Source organism: Scomber japonicus, chromosome 3 (assembly GCF_027409825.1).
Source record: "Scomber japonicus isolate fScoJap1 chromosome 3, fScoJap1.pri, whole genome shotgun sequence".
NCBI classification, from domain to species: Eukaryota; Metazoa; Chordata; class Actinopteri; order Scombriformes; family Scombridae; genus Scomber; species Scomber japonicus.
In genome coordinates, this window is record NC_070580.1 from 29,952,971 (window position 1) to 29,980,232 (window position 27,262).

The window sequence follows — 27,262 nt, forward strand, 5'->3', positions numbered from 1 at the left end:
AGAGAGGCTGACCAGTCCAGCAGGTAGAAGTGGGGGGTGGGAGGGGGTCAGTCAGCTGACTGCTGGACTTCCTGTTAAAGGGAGACGACGGCCTGCTAGAGGCTGTCACACCTGTACTGTGAATGTACAAAAACTGTTGCTGATTGTCAATCACGGTTGTCTGAATGTTTGTGGCTTTGTTTACACTGGGAGCAGCTTCACAACATTTTCACACTGAGTTTGAGTCTGAATCTGATTATGATCGCCCCTTTCATAGCACTACTATAGTTGTTTTCAGCTTTGTGTTTGTGTAAGCATGATGGCTACTCCACAAATCCTGCGTTCCTTTTATTGGTTGTGTGCATCTTATTTATTTTCACTATGCATCATCAACAAGATGCAGCTAAGCTCATGACCAATGATGGCAGAATATCAGGATGTGAAGTAAAGTCAGCAGCTTGTTCAGTTTTACAGAACATCATCGACACAAGCAGAGATGGCAAAATTTAAATGATACTCAACCTTTGCAGCATTGCACATTCAAAAGTATAATTTTATAAACACTACTAACTTTTTTTTAGTTTTCATTGTGAGAAAAATGTCAACAAATACTTTTTGTTACAGTTTTTATTTTTTACAGGTTTGGTTTTTTTTAACAGATTTTGACTTTGATGTTGAACTGGATATTTTGGAAATTTAACTTGCACATTGTGTCAGTCTGCTTCAAAGGTGATTTTCTGGTAACAAAGTCTACTGAGGGTTTCCTGTGGAGGTATACTGTAGGTTGGTTTTTGACCAAACAGGGAACCATCTGAAACTACCACATTCATGTTGATTTAGGCTGGTAGTGTTGATATTTCTGCATTTGTGGTGACCTGTTTACAGATTCAGACTTCTCAGTGTGAAATCATTCTGAAACTGACTCTCAGTAAAGATCTCAGTCTGTTTCAAACAAATGTACAATATGTGGTCCAAACCACATCTACAGTCAAAAATGTTTCTTCCTGTTCTTAATGTCCACACTGGAAGGTGGTGTGAAATGCCTGCTGTCATAACCTCCAGGCTGCTCCACACTGCTTCTCTCCAACAACCCTGTCTTTGTAGTTTGAATGCCATGAGCTGCACAGATGGGAATAATGCTGCACACTTTCAGACAGTCTCTCCCCAAAGACATTCATGGTGTCATCCTTAGCTGATCATACAAAAGAGAGAAAGCTTGAGGGAGAAGTTGCAATCACAGAACCACCACACATCTCGCCAATCATTGTGTAAAGTGGACATGATTGTTTGCTTCTGAAAATTACAAAAATGTTGATGCAGCCATGGAAAATGGAGGGTTTTAGATGGTGTTATATGATCTAGCAAGGACATTGTTTGAATTATACTGAGGCCTTATAAATAATCATAAATGCTGAATATTTTATCTGGAGGCTGCTGCTTTGTCGATGCTTCTCTTTGGAGTTCAGTTTGAGTTGAAACCTGTTTGCCTGGAACACATCACATGTTCTCTTAAAAAAACCCGACTGCAGAGTCATCAGAAAACTCTGCTTTTATGTGAAACATCTGCTGCTTGTTTTTTTAAGTTTTGTTCAACGCTAAGATTTAACACTTAGTTGGATTCTCCAGGAGTACGTCCTGCTGGTAACCGGAGGAAATTACCCACTTTACAAGTTAACGAGAAGTGCCTGAACGACCCATAAACCTGAATACTGCAACTAAATGACAGAGCAGCAGCCTTCAGACTCCTGAGCTGGACTTTACATCTGGATGTGAGGTTTTAGAGTTTGTAGACTAAGCTGTAGTTAACACATTTACTCCCTCACTCTTAAAACCAGTTTGCTGTGAGTATAAATCCAAAAATTGTAAATGGATGGTGTGATCTGTAGATTTAGAGCAGAGCAACGTCCACTGACCAAACATGTTGTACTGTATGTGTGATGTGTGCTCAGTTACCATAGCTTTAATTCAGCTCATCATGTTAAAACTGTGACTGTTTGATGAAAGGAGAAAAAAAAAAAGTCAGTTTCACTTAACAACCTGCTTACCATGAGTTCATTCATAGGCACCAAACAGACAAGAGCACTGTGATATTTCAATGGAAACCACAAAAAACAACATAAGCCCATCACTGTCACTTTGAATGAAATAAAAATATGAAACAATTTTCTTTTTTCTTTTCTTTTCAAAATCAAAGAACTATGGAGGTAAATGTTGACACAATCAAACCCAGATGAGAAACGTTCTGATGTCTGGTCTGTCTACTTTATGGCAGTGTATTGCTGCCACTATGACAAAGAGAAGCATCTCAGTTTATAGTTATAAAAAGATATTGTGTATGGTAATTTTTCTCTAATTATTATTCTCTTTTTTAGCATGAAACATTTCTAGTTATAACCACAGAATGTTATCTTGTTTTCTTCATCATTACAAATTACACAAAACCAAAAGTTGGCATTTACAAGAAAAAATTTTGTTATAACAAGATAAAATATAACATTTCCTGTTGAAACTGAATCATTTTGTGTGTAGTAATAACGCTAAAATATGTCTCGTTATAATGTTAAAAGGGCCTTGTTAAATGAGAAAATGTTCTTGTTTTAATGAGAAACTAATTTATTTATGTAATAGTGGCAGCAATACATTTCCCTACTTGCTCACCGAGGCTTTGTGATATCTTGTGACATTGAAGGCAGCTGGAATAATGAGCTGTGTCTCATTTCAGGCTCCGCCTCCTCTGACGTCCACATTTACAGACTAAATCCATCATGGTGGATCAACAAGGCAGCGTTCTGTCTGAAACTGATTTTACGTCAGTTACGAGCAGACAACTGGTGTTTTGCTTTGGTTTTCCATATCCCACAATCCTTTATGTTCAGGCTGCTTGTTGGACTCGGTGAATCCAAGGAGGCGGAGCCTGAAATGGGGCAGAGGTGGTTCTTGTGGTGGTGTCACCACACAATCAATAACATTAAATACATAAAAATAAATTATTAGAATTGGAAGAGAAAAAAAAGTCATTCAGATGAACTTCAAAATTAAAATGTTTTATTTAGAAGTGACCTGCTGTTAGCTGTGTGCTTTATAAAATATTACTTTAGTTTTAAATAAATAAATAAATAAAAGTATTGTCAAGATCAGCCTTAATTCATTGCTGATCAGTCTGTGCGAGGCCGTCTCCATGGCAACATTATCACATGATCCGATCCATATAGAGATCGAGGCTGTGCCCAAAATCACTCCCTCGTTAACTAAATTCACTCCTCACTGAGCTCAATAGTGAGCAGTAAATCAAGATTTCGGACTAATAAACATCATTTTTCGAGTCGCGCCACAGTAATTTAATTTACTGTCCATGAAATTTGATGCACTGCATTGTGGGATTGTTGGCCACAGTGGTGTACATGTCACGGACGCATTGCTACACTGTTGCTGGACTTTTTTGGCGTTAGTGTATAAATGTCACATTCAAATAAACTGCAGTGAATGGGGAGTGATTTCGGACACTAGATTTTTCCTCGAAAAGGTCATCTGTAACGTTTCCATGGAAACAGAAGGCATAAGAAACACCAGTTGCTATGACAACATGGCTGACAGCAGGAACAGTGACACCGGATCATGATCATGTGAACTCACAGGATGCTGGAGTCCCGTCCTAAGAGGCGGTGGAGTAGGACAAGATCTGAAAGTCTGACCCGGTCCATCTCAGATATGAGGTTCTGTTCCTGCTGCTTAGTACTGATCCGGTTTGGTTGTGGTGTGGTGTGGTTCCCCTGAGCTCCGGGTTCTGGTTCTCCATGCTCCGATGTGGTCCATATCTGTGCTTGTTCCAGGGTTTGCCTGGATCCAGGTTTATGTCAGTCTGAGAGCAGCTGGACGAAGGAAGACGGAAACAAACCTCTCTGGTCCGGTTCGTCCTCTATGTAGCCATGCTACACACACACACACACACACACACACACACACACACACACACACACACACACACACACACATTAATGTATTATCAGGTCCAAATCAATGTGGGCGGTGTGTGTGATTTAGTACATCAAAGAAAGTTGCACAAATAGACTTTGGATTAAAAGAGTAACTGATTAATTTGTCCATTTGTGCGTCTTTTATATTATTAACTTTTTATTTGTTTGGTTTGAAAGGCAACCACTAATTTATTTCATGTCTGTTATTTCCTCAAAGAAAATCAAACCTTAAGAATCAGAGCCGGTACACTCATTAGTTCAGAGTGCAGCTGAGGTCACATTTTCTCCATCTCGCCAACAAAGAGCATCAGCTAGCATGCAGGACGATGATACGTACCCACCAATCGCTGTCCTCCTGTCCCAGAACCACCAGCATCTGTCCCTCAGAGAAGCTCAGCTCGTCGTGATGGTCGGCCTGGCAGTCATACAGCGCCTGAGCCCGCCGACTGGACATGCCCCGAGGCTGATGGATGGACACATAATAATACTGAAATACTGAAAATATTTCTACCAGTATTAATAATAAATATTAATAAGTAGAAAGGAAGGGGAAATATGTTATAAGCTCATTGTCAAATGTAGCTAGGTGGCTGCTATGATTTGTATTGTTTCTATTGTTAAAGCATTAGTGGGTGATTGGTAATGTGTTGCTAGGGGGTTGCTAGACTGTTGAGGATGGTTGCTAGGATGTTGCTAGATGCTTGCAATGTGGTTGCTACGGTGCTTCTGGAGAATTATGTGGTTTCTTGGGTGTTTGGGTGGTTTCAATTGTGATTTTAGGTGATTAGGAAGTATATTAAGTATAGTTTATACTTATTAGTTGCAAGGTTGTACTACTGTATGTATTAACAGAAGTCACACAGACAGTATTAGCTGCTATGAACAGCAGAGATGACAAAAGGCATTTAAAAGAAGAAAATAATGTAAGAACATTGAGAGCTTAAATGATACTACACTGCACAATTAAAAATGCCTTGATTATTTATAATATCAATAAGATAAAACGTTAATGTCTGAATCTAATTCTCCAAACAGACTTTAACATGTGACTAATTTTAGATTTCTGGATGAGGACGAGGACAAGGGCAGATTTTGTTTTTGTTGGATTCAGAAAAATATCAGGAAGCAATAAATTGTGTCATTTGGCATTTAATCCATTTCAGGATGTTTCTGAGGAAGCTGGTGCTCAAGTCAATCATCTTAACGACAAACAGCAGCTCTGAACTGAATTATAGCTTTGGATGATTATTACTGGACAATACAGTGATCATTGGTCTACTTTCCAATCACAAAGTGGACAAAATTGCAGGTTCATTATGTTCTTTAGTTATTTATTGTCCCCTTACAGTAAATCTAAACCCTTCAGATGGTTACAAGTGGAATTTTGGGGAACTCACCAATGACCTGCGAGGGAGTGGCTGGGGTGCGGGGCCTCTGTAATCATTCTCAAAGCTCTGAGAGCGATGATTGGTAGGCGACTCGATTGGCATTGCTCTACTGCTAGGGTGCAGGAAGTGGGAGGAGCTAGTGTCACTGTCCGCCCTCCGAAAACCTCACAGAGAGAAAAAGACTGATGTAAATATTTAAATGTCAAGATATTTCAAGGAATATGTACATAATGGAGAACAGAGGGCTGTGGTTTACCTCACAAGTGACCTCAACATTTTTTAAGAGGCATTGTTTAATCATCATGCCAAAAATATTTTTCATATCAGTTAAAACAAACAATTGGAGAGGGTGTGGTAAAAAATACACACCACTCACCCTTTTCCTTTCTCAGGCCAGTTTTAAAAAAATAGTCTAGGTATGAAAATGTTTCAACTTAGGCAGGTATTTGACCCAAAATATGTTTATTTTAGGATTAAAAACAACAAAAACATCACTCCACCTTGTCTCCAAAATAAGAAACAATAAGCTGAACTTTAGAAATGGAGACAACAAACAGGGTGGAGTAAATGATTTGAATGTGGAAACTGAATCTGGACTTGCATAATCAAGATACAGCCTTGAGAAGAAGTAGATATAATTAACCATAATAAATGTTCTAATATGTTTCAAGTACTGGATTAAAAACTAGAATTTTATAATCAGATGTATTCGTACTGGTTAAAGCTGCAGGGCTAACGCAGTGCGCTAACATTAATCAGAGTTACACATGATGATAGGTTCAGCAGACTCCAGACATTTAAAACAGACGTGGACCTGAGAGGAACAAGCTGTTGTTTTTGGACAGGAAGTACCTCTGTCTGGTCGTTCAGTCAGCGAGCTGAGAGGAGAAGATGGACTGCACAAACACAGAGAGGGAAAGGGAGAGGGGGAGAGAGAGGAAGCCACGTTTATTACCGGTAATGTTTTCAGTTCAACATCAATCAGCTTCAGTCCACCAGAGGTCAGTAACAGTCTCGGTTCAAGTATAAACTCCTCACTTTCACCTTATATTTCCTCTTCGCTTCATTTAAATTGGCTGGAGAAACTTTTTTGTGTGTGTATCATGTTGTTCCAGCTCTTCATCGACACCATGTGATGTTTCCACTGTGTGAAATATTCAAACTAATAGACTCTATATTTTTATAGCTGCAGTATTTCATCAAATGGAAATATTCCAATATTACATTTCCCCAAAATTCAGTTGAACATATTTGTTATTTTTGGACACTTTTGTATCTTCACTAGAATTTAAAATACTGTTCTGTGAGTTCAAACATATTTTAGAAAAAGTGGTAAGATGAAGCCAGCAGACATTCCTGTGAAATGTAGAAGGTTTTACTATTTGTTTTTTTTTTTAAAGCAAATTTAGAAACAATGTAATAGTAATAATGTAGAGTTTTTACACTATCTTAGATTGTTTCATTCTCCACACAAACCTACACAAACAGGATACAACACACAGAGTTAAGATCAATAACACGTGCACCAATATATAACCCATTTCCAAGATTACAACTACTTTACTTTGCTTGTCGCAGATTTAATGTAGCACCCAGTGAGTAAGTACCACTAATGATGCCTCCCCTGCAGGTGTGTGTGTGTGTGACTGTCTGAAGAAGGATGGAGCATGTTTATCTGAAATGTTGCTGACTAATTCCCCAAAAAGGAAAAATCTGTGAATGCAAGGACATGGATTTTTGTTCATCTTTTGTCATTTTGAGGGGACAAACCAGCCTACAGCCTACTGATTAAGACAAACATAGCATATCTGCATCGTCTATGGTTCGATTGAAGCTGCAGACCTTTGTCACTCTGTTTCCTGTCTCTCTGCACTTTCAGTTCTTATATATAAAGGCAAAGATGTAGGTATTTTTGTCTACAAAGCAAGTCTAAGATGAAGCAGCAGACACCAACAACCCTTCAATATATTTTTTGCTTTTGTGATCTTGTAAGTTACTTTTGCCCTTTTTACACACATTTTATAAGCTCTGATCCCCTCATGTTTAACACTCTGAGCATCTCGCGTTCAAAGATTTATTCTGAAGTGATAGCCCCTTTATGTCACTATTCACTGCTCATATTGCTTGTTTTACTTATTTATTGTTCTTTATATTTTTTATTAATGCTCTCTCTCAACTTTGCTGCTGTAACACTGCGGGCCTAATAAAGGATTATTGTATCTTATCTTATCTTAAAGCTTCTTATTTGCTGTGTTTTCTCAGCTCATCTAAGATTAAAATCTGTTTCTCAAGAGATATCTGGTCATGAAAGCAGCACACGTTCATTGTTACAATAATAAATGTTTCGTAATTACAGCTTAACCTTCATCAGGTAATGAGATCACAGCTGCAGAAGTAAAAAGCATCATTACACTCTTTACTTTGTAGACATATGGTGTGGTGATCGTGCTTTGATAGTTTCTGCCAACACGTGTCATAGCTCAATTCTTTCTAATAGTGTGAGTTTTGTTCTCTGATTTATTCTACTAAACCTGCTGAGGAAGACGGATACTGTTTTCAAAATATTACTAAAATAGTACAAAAAAAAACTGTCAATAGAAATGGAAAATCGGCACCGTTTGGCACTTAGGTGAGCATGACATCGTTTCAGTAATGATCCAATAAGAAACCTTGTTCCCAGTCTTCTCGGTGCCATTTATGAGATATTCTGTTGGAATTCAGTATGATTGGTTTCTCTGGTACTTACACACACTTCTTGAAGGAGGAATCTGGACCGCTGTAGATCCTGGGACTGGTTGGAAACCCATAATCTACACACACACACACACACACACACACACACACACACACACACACACACACACACACACACACACACACACACACACACACACACACACACACACAGTTAATAACACAGTATCAATGAGACAGATTAATTGCATCGTGTCTTGCAGATTTTTACCATTCTTGTTGGACTCGGAGCAACTTCTCTTGTGTCGGACGGCGATGGGAGGGGGAGGGGTTGTCTTTCTGTTTCCTGTGAAGGAGAAGAAGACCTCACCCCCTTCATCCTCTTCCTCTCCGATTCCTTCCCCACCAGCAGGAGGCGGAGGAGGAGGAACGCTGGGAGCTACAGAGATGGAAGATTGTTTTTTGTTGTCAGAACCACGTCTTTATTTCTAATTTCCCCTGTTTTAGATCTGATTCATATTTTACTAAAAAGACTCTTTTTTACCTGCTCTTGTTTTAATTTGCTGACAAATGTAATAATAATAAAATACACAACAATCAGAATCTGAGTTCACCTTTGACCCTCGGGGGCAGCGGAGGTGCAGGGGAGGAGGGGGGAGGCGGAGGAGGGCTAGGGACAGAGCCAGACGGCCGGCTGTGGAGCTCCATGGCCATGGCCAACCTCCTCCCTACACTGAGAAGCCCTCCTCCTGGTGCTCCTCCTGGTGCTACAGAGTAGGGGAGCGTGATGGAGGAGGGGGTGGACTGGCCGAAGCTGAAGGGACGGGAGGAGAAAGAGAAGGAGGAGGTGAAGGAAGAAGATGAGGAGCGCTCCTTCTTTACTGGACCATTCTGAAACAGAAGAAGAAGAAAAAAAGTAAACACAAGAAACTCAAACAGTCGACCTTGAGAGGAAAAAGATGAATCAGCAGGCTGTCAGTTGCCATAGTTACCCTGTCGTCAAAGTCATCGTCACTGTCGTAGAGATCATCATGGCGAAGCCTCCACTCGTACTCCACATGGACGTGATGGTCAAACTGGTTGCACTGGGCCTGCTGCAGCTGCACAAACACACAGAAACAGTAAAACGACACGAACAGTCTCGTAAAGAATCGTAACTCTGATCAGAGTGATGAGCTCACCAGCGCCTCACAGTGGGTGTGCTTCAACTTGCGGCTCACGTCCAAAGCGGTCTCTCCTAACTCGTTCTCTGATAAACACAGACAATTAAAATATTATTACTAGTAAGATGTAAAAAAAAGAGTGCAAGTGTTTGTGTACTTCTATATTTGTGAGGACCAGTTGAGAAAGAGGAGATATTTCTAGAAGATGTGCTCTATTTTAAAAATATATCCCATTATGTCAATGCCAACTTTCTTAATTTTCTTAATTTCCTCTTTCCAAAAATGTCCAAACTTAACCTACTTTCTAAAAGTGTCTGCACCTCCTAAAATGTCCTCACTGTCTTCAAAGGTCTTTCTGTGACTCTCTTCCCAAAACATTCTCACTTTAAAATAAATGCTCCTAATTTATTTATTTTTTAAATAAAATATTGGGGATCTTTGTATCATATGTCTGCTCTCATTTCCTGTAATCTCTGGTGTCTGTAATAAAAGCTAAGATAGATTTGTAATAAAACCAGTCCAGTTGTTAAATGGTGTGTGTGTGTGTGTGTGTGTGTGTGTGTGTGTGTGTGTGTGTGTGTGTGTGTGTGTGTGTGTGTGTGTGTGTGTGTGTGTGTGTGTGTATTACTGATATGTGTGTTGGCTCTGGCTCTCAGCAGCAGTTTCACACAGTCGCTTTTGTTGTGCAGACAGCTGTAGTGTAGCGCTGTGTTTCCAGCTGTCGTCTGTGCGTCCACATTGGAGCTAAAAAAGAATCACACACACACATGCACACACACACACACAGATAAATACACAGGTAAACACATAGCTTTACACACTGAGATATAATGACTCATAAACGTCGTCAGAGCACACTGACCAGTTCTGAGCCAAGAAGTCCAGGATGTGCAGCGATGTCCTGTCAGCCAATAGGACGGCTAGATGCAGTGCTGTTTCCCCTTTTTCCTGTTGGCATGGAAACATATTGCTGAGTGTCTGTGTGCATGTGTTTGTGTGTTTATCCCCCTGTACTTGCCATATGTGTATATGTGTACTTCTATGTGCATCTATATACCTGTGTGTGTATACCTGTTTGACTGTGTGAGTATAACTGTATGTATGTAAACCGGTATGTGTGTGTAAGTGTGTTTCTTTAAGTGTATGTGTGTGTCCATGTGTGTTTACCTGTATGTGTGCATGCAGCGGCTGGCTCAGCTCCATCCTCTGAGCGTACACCTGGATCAGACTGTAGATGTCACAGTTCTTGGTCGCCTCCTGCAGGCTGACTTGTAACGCTACAGTAGAGTTGTGGCTCCGCCTCACATAATGAACGTCCTGATACTTTGACAGGATGAAGTCTTTACGCTCCGCCCTGCACACACACACACACACACACACACAAATACAGTCATGGTCAAAAATATTGGCACCCCTGCACTTCTCCCAGAAAATTATTGCAATTACAAATGTTCTGTAAAATCTGTTAATGATCATTCACATGTGTATTTCTTTTGTTTGCATTGGAACAACACAAAAAAAAGTCAAAACTGATCAGATTTCACACAGAACTAAAAAAATGGACAAAATTATTGGCACCCTCAGTTTAATATTTGGTAGCACAACCTGTGGAACAAATAACTGAAATCAATCGCTTCCTGTAACCATGAATGAGTTTCCTACACCTCTCTACTGGAATTTTGGACCACTTCTTCTTCTTCTTCTTCTTCTTCTTCTTCTTCATCTGATTTCATGATGCCATTCACACAGTCGAGGCATCCAGTGCCAGAAGCAGCAAAGTAACCCCAAAACATCTGTGAACCACCATGTTTGACCGAAGGGACCGTGTCTTTTCTTTGAAGGCCTCATTTCATTTTCTGTATACAGCACCATGATCTCATCTGTCCACAGCACGTTTTCCCAGTGTCAGCAGTCAAATAGCGTCAAATGCAGGGGTGCCAATACTTTCGGCCATGACTGTACATAGTAACAAATCAATTGAAATAAAAAATGTATATATAACAAATGCCTGTGTGTGTGAATGTGTCTTACATGTGGCTTAGTTGGGACGGCTTCAGTGATGGACTCAGCAGGTTTGCTTCCAGTATTTCATTAAAACCAGAGTTACCAACATTTCTGGCCAACTGGGAGAGAGAGAAGACAGAATATTGTTGTTTTATCCATACAGAGGGAAGTTTAACTAGAAAAAAAAATTAAATTAAAGGCCATGTGAAAAAGTATATGTATGGTCTGAAATCAACACAGTCAGAACTGATTGAAAGCATGGGAGAGCTGCTAGTCTAAGCAGGACCCACCAGCAGGTCTGAAGTCCCCAAACTGTCCAGACTCAGAGACTGGATCCGGGAGATGTGCACCCCCATCTCCCTGTGGATCCCTGAACACTCGATACACGTCAGGATGCCCAGGTTGGTCGAGAGCCATCCAGGTTCTACAGAGAGAGAGTTTATATTTACTGTCAGTGTCAGACGATGATGGATGAATTTCACTGAAAGCAGCAGCGAAAGAATAAGAAGTAGAACAGAAACAGTATTATTGTTGAAAGAGAAAGTTAGAGTAGTGAGTATGACTCCTTCTCTTCCACAGACTTTATTTATTCATGCCTGAGACAATATTTGATTCCAGCTTTTGTTTGAGATTTACTGTATTTATCTATGAAGCGCCACAACTGTTCAAGCTTTCAAACTTCCTCATATTCTTCCCTTTGTTCAAATATGATAGCTGCACAATGCAATAACTGCTGAACCTTTGATATTCCAGCCCTCAAAAAGACGAAAGCTTTATTAATAATTATTGTCATTATTAAATCATTTGCCAATTATTTATTCAAGTAATAATTTGGTTTAGAAGATGTCAGAAAAGGGTTCTTGCAATAAGCCTGTAACACTGTAAAACCACTGTACTGTACTTTTCACTTGTATGATGACATTCCTTGTGTATCTCTTTGAAGATTGTAGTGATGTGTATAAGTACATTTTCTTTACTGCTTCTCCTCCTGCCTATCCTCTGGAGCTAGAGCCAATCTCAGCTGACATTGTCCAAGAGGCGGAAAAACACCCGCGGACAGGCAGCCATTCAATCACAGGGCTAACATATGGAGACAGACAACCATTCACACTCACATTCACACCTAGGGCCAATTTAGAGACACTAATTAACCTAACCTGCATGTTTTTTGGTTTGTGGGAGGAAGCCAGAGTAACAGCAGGGAGGCTCAGAGAGAAAATGTAACCTCTACACAGAGAGAAGGAGTCCAAGCCAGCTGGACGGTTCAAAGCCAGAACTGCCTTGCTGTGAGGCAACAGTGCTAAACACTGCACCAACATGCTGCCATAAAACTGTTTCTGATTATAAAAAATGTGAAAAATGTCTATCACTGTTTCCACTGAGACATCTACTATAATAAAAGAGTAAGAAAAACAGAAAAGACTCATATAACTATTACTAAACTAAAGTGTTGCAGATTCATTTTATGTTGGTCGACCAATCGATCTATATCTTTTTATGAATCTGGTAATTGTTTTTATTAATTCCTGTTGGAGAGAGGGTTGGAGATACGTTAATTAATTGATTGGTTCATTGACTAATAATACCTGGAGCTCCACAGTCACAGCAGCTGTTGTTTCCTGGCATCCGTCTGATGTCATCTGTAATGGCCCGGGTCAAATCATCCATGCTGCTCTCCCCGACTCCTCCGCTTCTCCTCCCCCCGTCCAGAGCCACACTCAGAGCTTCCTGCTTACTGTTGCTGAGCACCGAGATCCAGCTGAACACACACACAAAACACACACACACATTTGAATACTTCATGTTTTCATTTTTATGATAATCAGCATAAATACAGGAGTAAATAAAGTTTGAATATAAGTCAGATTAAAGTTTATTTTAGACTCACGCGACACACTCAGATTCATCCTCAGCCAGGAAGAGATAGGTCCGATTATCTGGAGGACAAAGTGTTTGTTATATATTACACAGTGGAGGTGTTTTATGATCATATTTGTATCACACATATTAATATTATTGTGTAGTTATTTGTTATAGGTATGTTGCATGTATACAATTTTCACATTATTCTTGATTGTATTTACCATGCAAAAACACAACGGTTTTACATTACATACATTTATGGTCTGATGATGAATTTTATGTTTTTTTCTTATTGATATCAGTTCATATTTTTCAATTTTCACCTGAATCCCATTCATACTGAAAATCGTTGTTTTCTTTCTCTTCCTCTACCCACAATCATCCTCTGTGTATGTGTGTGTGTGTGTGTGTGTGTGTGTGTATGTGTGTGTGTATGTGTGTATGTGTGTCTGTGTGTCTGTGTGTGTAATTGTACATCTATTTTTGTGAGGCCCAATTTCTGGTTTATACCCTGGGAGTGAGGACATTTTTGAAAAGTAGGTTAGGATATTTTAGCCGTGCCTCACTTTTTGAAACTCCTTCAAAAAGGCTTCAGAGAGAAGACTCGGTTATCAGGTTATGGTCACAATCGGTTCAGTTGAGGGTAAAGATCATTGTAAGGCATTCAGTTGTGATGATTTATGTCATCTTTAGCTTCTCTACTGTGATATATTTCACAGTGACACAGAACATGTGTGCAGGGTACAATTACAACCCCTTATCTCCCTTATCTTACTGTTACCACAAATTACGGAAGCAGTCAAATGTGGTTTTATATGATGGATGTGGTTAGTTAATCATATATAAATGTAAATACAACAGTCAGTTTACTGCATATAGGACTGTAATGTATATTTATATTTTTATATGTGTGTGTGTGTGTGTGTGTGTGTGTGTGTGTGTGTGTGTGTGAGTCTTACGCGAGATGAGGTCAAAGCATTTCTTGTCCTCCACACTGGGTTTAACCTGACAGGTTAGCAGGTTGAGTTTGGTAGGAGGTTTATTAGGCTGAAAGAAAGAGAGAAGATATACATTTAAACTATAAGTGACGAATGCACACCAAATATATATGTATAGGATGAAAAGGTGAATAAAAATATGATAATATAATAAAAAATATTTTAAACCAAAAAGTCACATGAAGAGGACAAGAAAAGATCAAATATGTCAAATCTGATCTTGATGTTAAAAGGTCAGAGGTTACTGCTTATCACACACACACACACACACACACACACACACACACACACACACACACACACACACACACACACACACACACACACAGGTGAGCTCACAGTAGCATGTGCGATGGTCAGGTAACAGTTGTGAACCGAACATTTCCTCTTCTGCCACATTTTCCTCAACCTGAAACACAAGCAGACACAGTTTTAATACAACTACTAATTATTGTAGTATTGCTGTTCAAATTATTGCTGCAATCAGAGTCCTGCACAGATCCACTTAACACATCTGTACCTGCTCTGCATTCAGAAAGACGTCGACCTCGACCTGTTGCCTTTAATTATCTCTAAGCTATATTCATGTATGTGATTGTTAATTAAGACCCATGACCTTCAACTGTAAGTTAATAGATAGGTTTAGATAGCAGAGGTATGTCCTTTGAGTCTGATGACTTTGTTAATGTGTGTGTTTGTATGACTTTCAGACACACACCAGACTTTAGCTGATTCACATTCAGATTACTTGTTCATTAAATTTACATCAAATGGAAAGTCCTCTTTAGCACAGGCATATAATACGGATTAAAGTGGCGGTGTCCCCACTTGATAAAACATTTTTGGGTCAATGATTAAAATCAGGGTGATGGTTATAATTAAGCAAGTAGGGGCTATGTTTAGGGTAAGTCTCTAGGAAATAAATGTAGGTATGTAAAGAGGATATTTTGGCTGTTTGAGGCTTCAGACTTGGTTTAGATGAAGGTTAGAACTGGGTTTAGGTTAAGTTTAGGGTAAGGGTTCAGGTTAGGCATTTAGTTGATGGTTAAGGTTAAGGTAAAGGTTAAGGAATGCATTGCGTCAGTGAATGTCCTCACTAAGAACGTGTGTGTGTGTGTGTGTGTGTTCGTACCCATCACTCTTCTTGTAGAGGAATCCTGTTCTCTCTGTGCCGTACTGTTTGTCTCCCAGCAGCTGATGCATATTGTACACCTGTTTGGGTAAAGTGTCCTAAACACACACACACACACACACACACACACACACACACATATACAAACATGAATTACCTGTTGAACAGTACTATAATGTTATATAGTTGAGTGTGTGTGTGTGTGTCTCTTACCTGCTCTGTGTGGACGACCGGCCTCAGCTGATCTCTGAGAGTCACGAGCTGTCTCTTCTCCTCCTCATGACGCTGCTTCACCTGCAGACACACATCAGTTAACCTTGGTCCACTTCCTCAGATATGTCGTAACTAATCCAGATTGAACTTGCTGTTGTCTGGCTAAAAAGATTGTTTTTTACATTGTTCTCCATAAATATATTTTAGAGTCCAAATGACACATTTCTATTATAAACATTATACATAAGTATTTCTAAAGTTTATGTCTGTCTTTTATAGGGTTGATTTTTTTAAGGTAATATATTTAATTGTGTATTTCATGATGTATATAAAAGAAACTAAATTTTGAAAGTTTAATGAAGCAGATTGTAAAAGTTTCTCAATAAGTTACAATATAAAATGATCAAATCTCTTTGGGCTAAATGATTTGTTGCTATGGGAACAGCTGCAGATAATTTTGATGACTGGGTCAAATAGTCAGCAATTAAGTTAGGCTAATTGAGTTATTCATGTACAAACAGCAGGGCCCTTGAGCTCTGATTGCAGAAATGTCTGCTAGTGACCCCCCTAGAGACCACAGTGTTCATTATAGCCACAATATGACAGTGAACAGTAGCTGCTTGATATCGCACCGACGTCAGGACTCCGTTCAGCTCCTCCATGTACTGCTTCAACCGCTGAGTGGTGGAAACACACTCCTGCAGGAAGCTACACACAGATAAAGTAAATACAACAGTCAGTTTACTGCATATAGGCTTGTGATGTACATCTATATGTGTGTGTGTGTGTGTGTGTGTGTGTGTGTGTGTGTGTGTGTGTGTGTGTGTGTGTGTGTGTGTGTGTGTGTGTGTGTGTGTTCTTACTTGTTGTGGCTGTGGTAATGCTTGATAAGGTTCTGCAGAAGGTCCACTCCCCTTTTTGTCTTTATCTCGTTGACCTTAATCAGATACTGAGAGAGAGACAGAGAGAGAGCGAGAGAGAGACAGAGAGAGAGAGAGAGAGAGAGAGAGAGAGAGAGAGAGAGAGAGAGAGAGAGAGAGAGAGAGAGAGAGAGAGAGAGGGAGGGAGAGGGAGAGGGAGAGGGAGAGGGAGAGAGAGAGAGAGAGAGAGAGAGAGAGTTAACTGGACAGAAATGAGGCTGCACATTTTGTACGTGATGGATGTTTCAGGAGGAGGAAGTGACGAAGTGTAAGGAGGTTGAGGAGGGGCAGAGGGAAAAAGAGGTGGAATAAGGAGGGGTAGGAAGAGCAATAGAAGATAAATAAAAATGAAAGAGGTGAAGGAGCTGGCAGAGTCACTGACCTCACACATGCTCAGTTGAAAGGAGCGTCTCTCCTTCTCGAGCTCCTCTGCGATCTCTCCTCCGCTCACTTCGCTCCTCACCATCCCGTACTGACGAGCCAACTCCCTCTTCTCCTTCTCCACCTGCTTACTGTACGAAACATGCATGCACGTTGACGCTTACACAAGAACATTTAAATATTTTATACTTCATGTCTCTTACATTTTTTAGTGTGGTTTGCCTCTGCACATGAGATGTGCTGACGATAAGAAAAATATATAAAAATCATCAGCTGTGTCCTTTAAATGCACCAACTTGCTTCACCTTGATAAATTTCACATGCTCATGAAAAAGGCTACCTGTACTGATCTACTTGTGGGTGAGTTTCATTCACAAAATTCTTTTTTTAATTCTTGGGTTGAATCCAAGGGTAAAAATGTTCAAAAAGCTTCAAAAAGTCTTACTGTCAGGATTCAGCAGACAAAAATAAAACTGATGTAGCAGTGTCAGTATTTATACAAGGGCACCTGAAACAACCTGAAAATACTAATAGAGCTGCCAACAATGTGTCATCAAAGCAACGCTGCACTGCGACAGAAATGAATGGAGAATGGTTTCACATAAAGATAGATGCTGAAAAATGAGTCGCTAAAGCAAATGGTCCATGACTTAGCTGGGAGGTCATCAAGGGGAAATGACAGTCACGGAGATAGGCGAGAGAACATTATCAGTAAAAATGTTGTCAGATTAAAGGCAGCTGCCAGAGTGAACTCTTGAGTTGAGGTTTCTGCAGCAAAATATGCCTTGTTTTTTGTTATATATTTAATTTTTAGTTCATTTCTGTGTCATATTTCAACTAAAACTTCATTTAGATTAATTGAATTAATTCAGCCAAACTGTGAAGAAATGTTGAGGCTGAAAAAATCATTTCATGACTCATACAGGAAGACTAGACCACTTGAAAATTTCATTCATGACTCAGAGAATTAAAGAAAGGCAACTCTGCACAACTGAATAGAGGCAGGTGCGTAGGAGGAAAATGCAATTAAAAAATCAGCGCTCGGGCCCTAATAAAAAAAAGCTCTTGCACACTGTCTCACTTTATTGAACCGCAATGTTTTGGTCCATCCAACCTTCATCAGGAATATCAGCATCACAGCACTTCCATATACATGCACACAAGAGCTGCCTTAAAGCAATTTAACTAACTGATGAGCAACTTGGGTTGATGCAAATAGTGTGTCACTATATATGGTGTGTGTGTGTGTATACTGTATATGGAAGTGTGCTCACGATATGCTGATGAAGGTCATTAATTCATAACTCAGAGAAAATTCAAAGCAATAAATACTCAAGTAAAAAGTAAAAAGTAAAGTACAGATGCCCAGAAAATCTACATGAAATTCATGAATGCAACAAATCGCCTTAAATCACTTAAGAGGAAGACCTTTTCCTATCTACTCTTAAATGTAAAAATTAAATGGTGATAATTATAACAACAGCTGCACATGTGCTCATATTGAATCATGAGTGTTTATCTGTCCATGCATCAAATAAAAAGAGCCACTTGTATCTGAGAATTAGGTTATATACATGGTTCACTTTGAAATTACTAACTGTCAGTCAACTGAAAAGGACTGATTGCTATGACAGGAATTTTGAAAAGCTAAGAAATTCAGATTTGTGTCAAATAGTCAACAATCAAACCCAGTTTACTGTGTTATCCATGAACACAGAACAGAGGCCTGATGTCTATTAATAGCAGAACGTCTACAGCAATGATTGAACTGTGTGATCGTCACTCACAATCTGCTCTCATAGTCTCTCCATGCTCTGTCAAAAGGCTTCTTCAGGTCCTACAGAGACACACAGAGAAAAAAGGAGGAAACCAGGATTTGTTAACTCAGTAGACTGATGAAATTCACTGAGCTCTTTCTATTTCGGACTGTCAGTGAGTTTCATGTGTCGTTTAAATGTATCATCATCATCATCAGGTGATATGAAAGCAATAAATAGATAGAAGATAAAGTCCTCACCCCCTTCACCTCCCTCAGGTCTCCTTTAACCAGAGAGTCCAGGAAGAAGTTGATGTTGTGGAGCATGCTCTTCAACTGCACACACACACACACACACACACACACACACACACACACACACACACACGCACACACGCACACACACAGGCACACACACATGCACGCACACAATAATAATTGTTAAAAGGCATTATGTGTAATACTGTACTGTGCTGCTTGACATGAATAACTTTAACATGTGCTTTTGTACTAAAATATTACAAATACTATTATTTTCTTTTATAAAACAATCACACATAACAAAGACAGAGCTGGGTTTTAATTAGTTTTCTCAATGGAGTAAATCAGGTAGAAAACTAATGACAGGGTTTTAAATTAGGATTTCTCAATAGAGCAGTAAAGACTCAATATGAGGTTTGGAATGGACCAGATAAGAGTAAACTGGTTTTAAACAGTTACAGAGGGTTTTTTTTCCTACAGAAGGTTGATTAAGGTAAAATAATCAGAGTTTTAATGAGAGGATTTCTGAATGGCGTTTGTAAGGGAGCAGTTATGACCAGTTATGAGGTTTTTCCAATCAAGTTTGGACCAGTTAACCAAAATTATAGATGTATAAACAGAGATTCTTCAGTGGAGATTAGAGTGGACCAGTTGAGAGTCCATCAGATGTTTTTAGTTAGGGGTTTTTTTCTGTTAAAGAGTTTAGAATAGACCAGTTAATAGTCAGCTGTATTTTCCCAGTGAAAATTTGGAACAGATGTGTTGAAACCATTGACTGTATATAAAAGATGGACGTCATGATGGCTGCCCAAAAGTGAAGCAAAACCATCTTGATTGCCATCGGGTGGCTGGCTTCAGTATAGGTTATAGTCCCGCCTCCTCCACGTTAACGGATGGGACATGAGTCAACCTAAAAAAATCTGCTGATGTTTGTCCAAGTGCTAATATTTCTGAAAGGATTGTTTTTAATTAGTTATTTGACAATATAAAAAGGAGGTGTGATGTCATGATTGACAGCTGTGCCACTCTCAAACCTCCATCATGCAGTGGGACAGATGAGGGGGCATGTCCCGCCGCCCAATCCTACTGTGCAGACTCTGGCTCCAAATGATATCACACAAGCAAGATGGCGGCTTAAGGAAAGGCTTCACTTTTCCAAAGCAGCAGGATGTAGAGACACCTCGTTATATGCAGTCAATGGTTGAGTCCCAGCTGGTTTTTTAATAGCTCGTTCAAAAATGACCTCTGTGATGTCGTGCTTCTGTCACTTATGACTCACCAGGTTCTTCATGGGCGAGAGGAGCTCTTTAGAAAAGTCTGCAAGGCGACAGAAAGCGGAGCCGACCTCCGTCTCTCCATTTGAGTGACAGTTGACTGACAGCTTCTCCATCGATTGAATGTATTGCTCCAGGTAAGACACGTGGTCTGACACAGAGAGAGAAAGTAAGCAGGGTGAGTAAGTAAGTTGTGTGTGTGTGTATGTGTATGTGTATGTGTATGTGTGTGTGTGTGTGTGTGTGTGTGTGTGTGCGTGTGTGTGTGTGTACCTTGTCCTGCAGAGTATTTGGCTTTAGCAGCTTTCTTCATCTTCTGCAACACCAACCGGTCACTGTCCAGAGCCTGAAAACACACACACACAAACACAAACACCAAGACACACACAAACACCCACACACACCCACAGATACACACACAAACACAAATTCAAACCTCAGTGATGTTTTAATCATCAGTCTGTGAATCTGCAGCATGTGTGTTTGTGTGTGTGTGTGTCTGTGTGTGTGTGTGTGCGTGTGTGTTCATGCAGTGCCTGAGAGGCAGTAATTCACCTGCTGACTCAACACACACACAGAGGACACGCTTTGTTCTGCAACAACAGACAGCTACATTCCTGTGTGTGTAAACCTGGATCTCATCTGACCAAACCTCCACATGAAGCAGCTGAAGTCGGAGCTTGTGGCTTTAAATTTAAATTTAAGGCTGGACAATATGGCAGTAACAGTATCATGGATTTGTTCATCCTCAGAGATTTTATCATATACTTTATACTGATATATCTCCCTCTTAAATATCCCTGCTGTATCCAACTGTTGGCAATAATTAATGGTGATATTTGATTTATTTTTTCCAGGCCTGTATTTATATCTCCACATACATCTATCTATACTTTATTCTGGGGTTCAACTGGAAGATTTCATGATTTACAGATCCAAAAACTCCTTATATATTTTATATTGGCCCTTTATGCAGCCCCTTTGTTCAACCTCTGCCTGAAGCAGACCCGCTACTACTGTGTGTATCCAGTTAACATGCATAAACAGGTATGATTTTCCAACACAAATAGAGTAAGAACAGTGCATTTAATGAGAAAGATCCCCTCTAGACATACAACACATACGAAAATACTCCAATCTAACATCCTTAAAATGACATACACTACTTCTCCCTCATTAAAAATTCAAAATCTATGAATATGCAAATGCATTTCATTCATATTGCATTACTTAAAGTCCCCCCACACTGAAAAATACATTTCTCTTCTTGTTCCTACAATCAAATGTTTCAGTATTACTGCAGAATGATGTATTTGCAGAATCTGACACTGGAAGGCCAGTGGGTCTTAATGCGCCAGCTTACCAGAGCTTAAGCTCTGGGCCTAAAGAAGCCTCACAAGACATGAGCTTAAAAAAATACAAAACAGTAAAGACGATGTAGAAGAGTAAGTTCTTGCTCGCCATCATCCATTAATTCCTCATAATGGACACCTCAACAGGAATTATCCCTTGCCTCAACGCCTTTTATATGTTGCAGTAAGGCAAGGACACTTATTTTCTTCTGAAATTAATCTCTTTAAATGTTTGCTTGTTTGAGAGGTAATCCCACACTGATGGTCACAGTTTAAACCAAGCAGACCGCTCAAAACTACTGACTACTGGAAGAGACCGCATCCACCAAAAGGTGGCTTATATAGTAATATTAAGACTGTGAAAGACTGTTTTCACATTTATCTATTGAAAGAGGAAAATGTCTTTGTGCTCACTGAACATTTGAATATTCAACATACACAAGTGTGATGGGAAAACTTGAAGCTTCCATTGCATGAAGAGTAAGAAAGAACTTTCTTGTGTCCAGCAGTCAAACTTATGAAAAGAAATATATTTGCATATTTGTAGATTCTGGATTTTTTTAATGTGGGAGAAGAAGTAGGTGCCATTTTAAGTACTGTCAGGTGATAATCATACCATTTTGTGTGGGATACCCATATCAGACATAGATATTGTTCCAATCAAAGTATTTTTATATTCTAGATGTCTGGAGGGAATCTGTAAACTGCTGGACACAAGGACACACTTGTGTAAGTTGAAAATTGGACCAGGATCAGTTTCCAAATTAGTTATGATGTCACAAATCATACTCATAGGACCACGACTGAAAAGCTGATTTAAATTTAGCACAGAGAAACTTCACACTTCAGCAGATGAATGTGAAAACAGCCTTTTAGTGTCAAACTGTGCACACACGTCATTCTGCTTTCTGTATCCAACCAAAGGAAATAGAAACACATATTTGAGAGGAGAGGAACTTTTTCACAATTTTTACTTGTGGGTGTCAATACAGTAGTTTGATTTAACTAAATTTAATTTAGCAATCAAGAGTTCTCAGCTTCAAAACATCATAAGACAAAAAGTTTGAAATGTATACAGTGTTTGTAGTTTCCTCCAGTTGCACAAACCACTGGTGCTCATAATAACTATCTGTATAACAGGAAATGAAGCAGAAATGTTACAGAATAAAATATAAAACTCAATAACACCAGTAAAAATGCAGGCACACAATGACACTTAGAGCATGTCCTATAAATCTTTTGCCCTGGTGCATGCTGGGAAGCTTTCCTGCAAGCCTGCTCCCACGACACTACAGTATCCTGTGTAACCTAATTTCAGTCAGGACGCTCTTGTCAACATTTTAACTATTTATTGCAACAATATGCCTTTTATTATAGCCGTGTGTCTCTGCTCATGTGATGCTGGAACAAATCTAAGTGAGCATGACACAGACTGTCCCTGAGCTCAAAAACCCCTCTGGCAGAGCCCGAGATACATACCATTTGAGGAGCCAAAATACTTCTAACAAAACATAGCATTGATAAATGGGGTCCCAGGACTGTAATCTCACACCAAATCCTCATCAGGAATCTGGAAACATTGACCACATAGTCCAGTTTTCTGTATGTGACATAAGTAAGGTGTTATATGCATGAAAGCTTTCTCATAAAAGTCCTAATTTCCCATTTTGGAGACTCCCCTGAACGCAGCATCAGATTGCAGGTTGCAGATCAACTCATATCCTCATTAATATTAATATCTCATGTTCCCCCTCATTACCATTAAATAACAATAACAATGAATACTAATGAGGATTAATCTGTTGCTGTGGTAACATATGTCGACTCTGTTGGGGTTGAAGAAAACAGGAGGGGGGCTGTTTTCCAGGCCAGTCAAGGATCTAAAGTGTCCGGGTCAATGACTCCACTGACCAGTGTGTGTGTGTGTGTGTGTGTGTGTGTGTGTGTGTTGGGAGGTTTGCTGCCTGCTGGATTAAAGCGTTACCCCCATAGCCCCCCTACCTAAACCAAACATACAGAAACAGACATCACACAGCAGCAGGCCGACTTCACACCTACTACAATTGTCCAAAAAGTTTAATTCCTTTATTTTTTAATAGATCAACAGAGAAATAATTGAAAACAACTTTGATAATTGATTAATTGTTCCAGGATTGTTGACCAAACTGGAACTCTGGAAGGGTCAAGGAGGCTCCCCGAGGCAAAAAAAGAGCAATTAACAGACTATGAAATCAGTTTTAAGTGTTCAGAAAGCATGACACTAATTTGGTTTGACTTTAAGGCCCAGGAAAAGTGAGTCTTATCTGAGCTAATATTTAGTGGAGCTTCAGAAGTGTCGTAACCTGTTAGGAGCTGCAGAGGATGGAGGGCAGATAAAGATATTCTGACAAAAAAAAAGGAGTAGTCATTTTACTGGCAGGATACGAGACAGGAGACAGATCATCCCTTCTTCCTGGCCTGACATGGAAAAAAGTATCTCTGAGTAAGTCAGTGTCCACAAACCCTCAGTGGGGTATAATACTGAATATAATACAATACAAAGCACTGGCTTCGGCCTCAAGCCATGTTAGCTGCTGCTTGAGCAATAATAAAAGGAGAAAATAACATTAGTGTTGTTGTCAAGTCACAAGATACAAGATATGCAGCGTGTGCAACGAGGGATATTATTGTGCACAGAAATATGAATTGGACATTGTGTTTTAGTGGCTTTGATGTCGTAGGAAACATGTCATAAGTGAACATCCATTGTAAACATTTTGCATCTTTGTGAATGTGACTGATGTTGTGGATGTAGAAACATTTAAGAAATGCTGTCAGTCTTTAGTTCTGTTTTTCATTCACCCAAATTTCTATACTGAAGTGCCATAACACCAAGTGTAACTTTAATGATGGATGGAATGTGTATTGTATTTGTGGTATTTTGTATTTATGTATTTATTGAATCGATGCATTGAATGTGTTTTTTATGCTTGCACTGAACTGGAATAGCTCTCCAAATCTCTGTGTATAGTGATGTACAATGACAATAAAGGCTTTCTATTCTATTCTATTCTAGGTTAACTAAAAATAGATAATTATTACTAACAATTATTTAAACACGTATTTACAGTTCAAATTAGTAGAATATGAATGTAGTTTCTGGGGGGGTTGTGATTTAAAAAAAATGTTTTAATTAATTAAAAAAAAGAAAGAAAGAGACTCCTTATTGATCCTATAGCCTACTGGCCCTTCATGCTTCCCCTCAGTTCAGCCTGTGTCTGAAACAGGCCGTTTTAGCTCCTGTCTCTTTAAGGCTTTCCCCTCCCAATGAGCGTACTTTGTCCTGATTGGCCTACTGATGGGTCAACATACACAAATAGCATTAGTAAGACAGACTTCACTTCTTTTTCTTGTTCTTTCACTCAAAATGGAAACTTCTCAAATAAATCCAGACACGTTTGAGTCTGAATCTGATCAGAAATATGCAAGTAGACGACGTAAAACCACCTTAGAAACAAAGTCTACCAACAGAGGGCCGTTTGAGGACATGCACGAACAATCTGACATCATCTGAGATGCAATAAAAGCATTAACAGCAGCCCGAACCCCTGAATTTTTACTTACAGGGAGCATTTCTACATATATTCATCTTTACATTTGGAACTTTGACCATGTTTAATATCAACATCTGACATCATAACTGCATAAAAATAACACAAAATCACACAAATTATATGCCGCCTTTAAAACTCTACAGCAGTGATTTAAGCATACTTCATAATAAAACTGCACACAATACACAGACAGTATAGGTCGAATTAATGGGTGCCCACCACCTCTTTTTTTTTTTTTTTTTTTTGCCCTGGGGCCCCTGAGCAGTTTAGTCTGGCCCTGATTCTCTACTGTCAGTCTGTCCATCCCATTCATCAGCATGACTCATACCCATTCAGCTCACTACCACCACCACTACCACTCCTCCTTCTACTACGACTACTATAACCACTACCACTACCCCAATACAGATGAGCCCACCCCTCCCCTCTGTCAGCACTGACCTCCTCCAGCAGGTAGACGGTGTTCCTGCAGCTGATCATCTTGGAGGTGAAGGAGGAGGTGGTGGGGGAGCTCCAGTCCTCCTGAACCTCATGCACGAACTCTGGCACCGACACGCACTCCGGCATGGTGCTCCTAAAATCCGGGACAGCACCGGGTCCCGGACTAATAGACCAGTTCCACACACACACAGAAAAAAAAAACCCAAAAGAGACCAAACCCCAAAACCCTCTCTATAGAGTCAGTGATGTTAAAATGAGAATACTAGTGATAATAAAATCTGCAGAGGTGAAATAATCCCATTAGCGTTGTTTCCACACTGCCACAGTCCCGTGAGGAGAGAATAACATTAACAGGCTGATAAAAACCGATCATTGAAGACCCGTTCCCGGTGCATCAGCCGCTTCTGCCTCCCAAACAAAAGGTGATTAAATCCAGCAGGACACAAAATCCTCAGCAGCGCAGATTCACACAGAAAAAAACCCGAGAAATAAAAAAATCCAGGGGTCAATAAGATGTTAAAACTGATGTCTCTCTCTCTCTCCGGTAGAGCAGCTTTCATTCAGAGAAAACCCAGAAACCAGCCCGGGTGTGTGAGTGTGTGTGTGTGTGTGTGTGTGTGTGTGAACCGGCTGACAAAGAGCGGAGGAGCTGCTGCAGGAGAACCGGACCCCTCCTCCTCCTCCACCACCAGCCGACATCGGTCACCGGGACCGGGTTCAGATGTGAGACTCAAGCCGCTCTCTTCTTCAGTTATTAGTTTCATGTCTTTCCATCATCAGCTGATTTTTTTCCTCTCCTCCTCTCTTCCTCTCTTCTTTACTCAAACCGCATGGAGAGGCGCGTTCACGCTACACGGCGGCGGAGCCCTATGCCGCGGCGGCGCGCACTGCTGACCGAGCACAGAGAGTAGACTGGGTAGATTGGGTAGACTGGGAAACAAGGGATGCTTCGCACACGCCGCATTACACCAGTTTCTGTTGAGTCAACTCTACCTTCAATTAAAGGAGCTTTTAATTGTCATTTTAATATAACTCATCTTAAAAATATAGGCTTATTTTAAAATTATTATACAAAAATCATTAAAAAAATAAGAATTTACCAGTGAAACTATCATGAAAATACCTGTTTGTGGTTTTATTAAACGGCTATTTAAATCACACATAGGTCATTTAATTTAGACAACTGAATTTCATTTATTTAACAAAAAATGATTTAAAAAAAAAATGGGATTTGACTGAATTCTAACTCTTTTTTTTCCTCTTTCTTTGTTCAGAAGTGTGCATCTCTAAAGCACATTATCATCTGAATTTACTTGATTAAAACCATGATAAACACTTCATATAGCCTACTGTATTTAGAGGGTATATACTCCCACTAAAAATAGCAGGAAATCAAATTAGTTCAGGATAATTAGTGCATGACGATCCTGGGAGAGATAATACCTCAGGGCATGAGTAATGCTGACTCAGCAAAGCATAATTAAGATGTGAACCATACCGTCTGTACAAAAGGACAAAACAGAGTCCCAGGGGCCAACCAGGACGCTAACAGGTTCATTTGGCCTTGATCATACACTTTAGGAGCTGTTAGGTTTTTATATTGTGTTGGTTTTCATACCCAGCTTCTTAAAAATATTTCAAGATATATTTATTATAGTTGAAATGTCACATGAAGGGTTTAACAGAGAAAAGACTGTGAAGGCTCCATGATCTCCAGACAGATGAATCTTTATTGTGATTACTCCAGTTGTCTTTATTTATAGTTTATTTATAGTTTATCATTAATTTATTAATTTTGATGTCGACATGAAGGTCTGAAAATTTGACTGTTAAAATGATGTGAACTGTTTTTCATATCTGTGTCGAGTCGAGCGTG

The 27,262-nt window shown here is 39.6% G+C and overlaps 1 protein-coding gene across 1 annotated transcript; it reads right to left on the minus strand.

Annotated features, from left to right (window-relative positions):
* Positions 1-3,833: 3,833 nt before the first annotated feature.
* Positions 3,834-25,512, minus strand: unm_sa1614 (un-named sa1614). Its single transcript, XM_053316524.1, has 28 exons — positions 25,387-25,512; positions 20,274-20,346; positions 20,006-20,151; positions 18,727-18,801; positions 18,497-18,546; positions 16,711-16,840; positions 16,272-16,357; positions 16,041-16,116; positions 15,409-15,489; positions 15,196-15,293; positions 14,403-14,472; positions 14,025-14,112; positions 13,091-13,139; positions 12,789-12,961; positions 11,493-11,626; positions 11,230-11,321; positions 10,366-10,552; positions 10,055-10,146; positions 9,827-9,942; positions 9,217-9,284; positions 9,028-9,135; positions 8,650-8,926; positions 8,307-8,474; positions 8,088-8,151; positions 6,194-6,237; positions 5,351-5,505; positions 4,291-4,416; positions 3,834-3,908 (listed from the first exon to the last, which is right to left on the minus strand). Exons 1-28 carry the CDS (start codon positions 25,510-25,512, stop codon positions 3,834-3,836), a joined length of 3,027 nt encoding a protein of 1,008 aa, XP_053172499.1.
* Between the last annotated feature and the right edge of the window lie 1,750 nt (positions 25,513-27,262).

Excerpts from the sequence above, each read along its gene's own strand:
- unm_sa1614 (XM_053316524.1), bottom strand. The coding sequence starts at position 25,512 with ATGCCGGAGTGCGTGTCGGTGCCAGAGTTCGTGCATGAGGTTCAGGAG. Across the intron at positions 18,802-20,005 it reads TCTCGCCCATGAAGAACCTG|TTGAAGAGCATGCTCCACAA; the intron begins GTGAGTCATAAG and ends GTGTGTGTGCAG. Across the intron at positions 8,927-9,027 it reads ACGATGACTTTGACGACAGG|AATGGTCCAGTAAAGAAGGA; the intron begins GTAACTATGGCA and ends CTTCTGTTTCAG.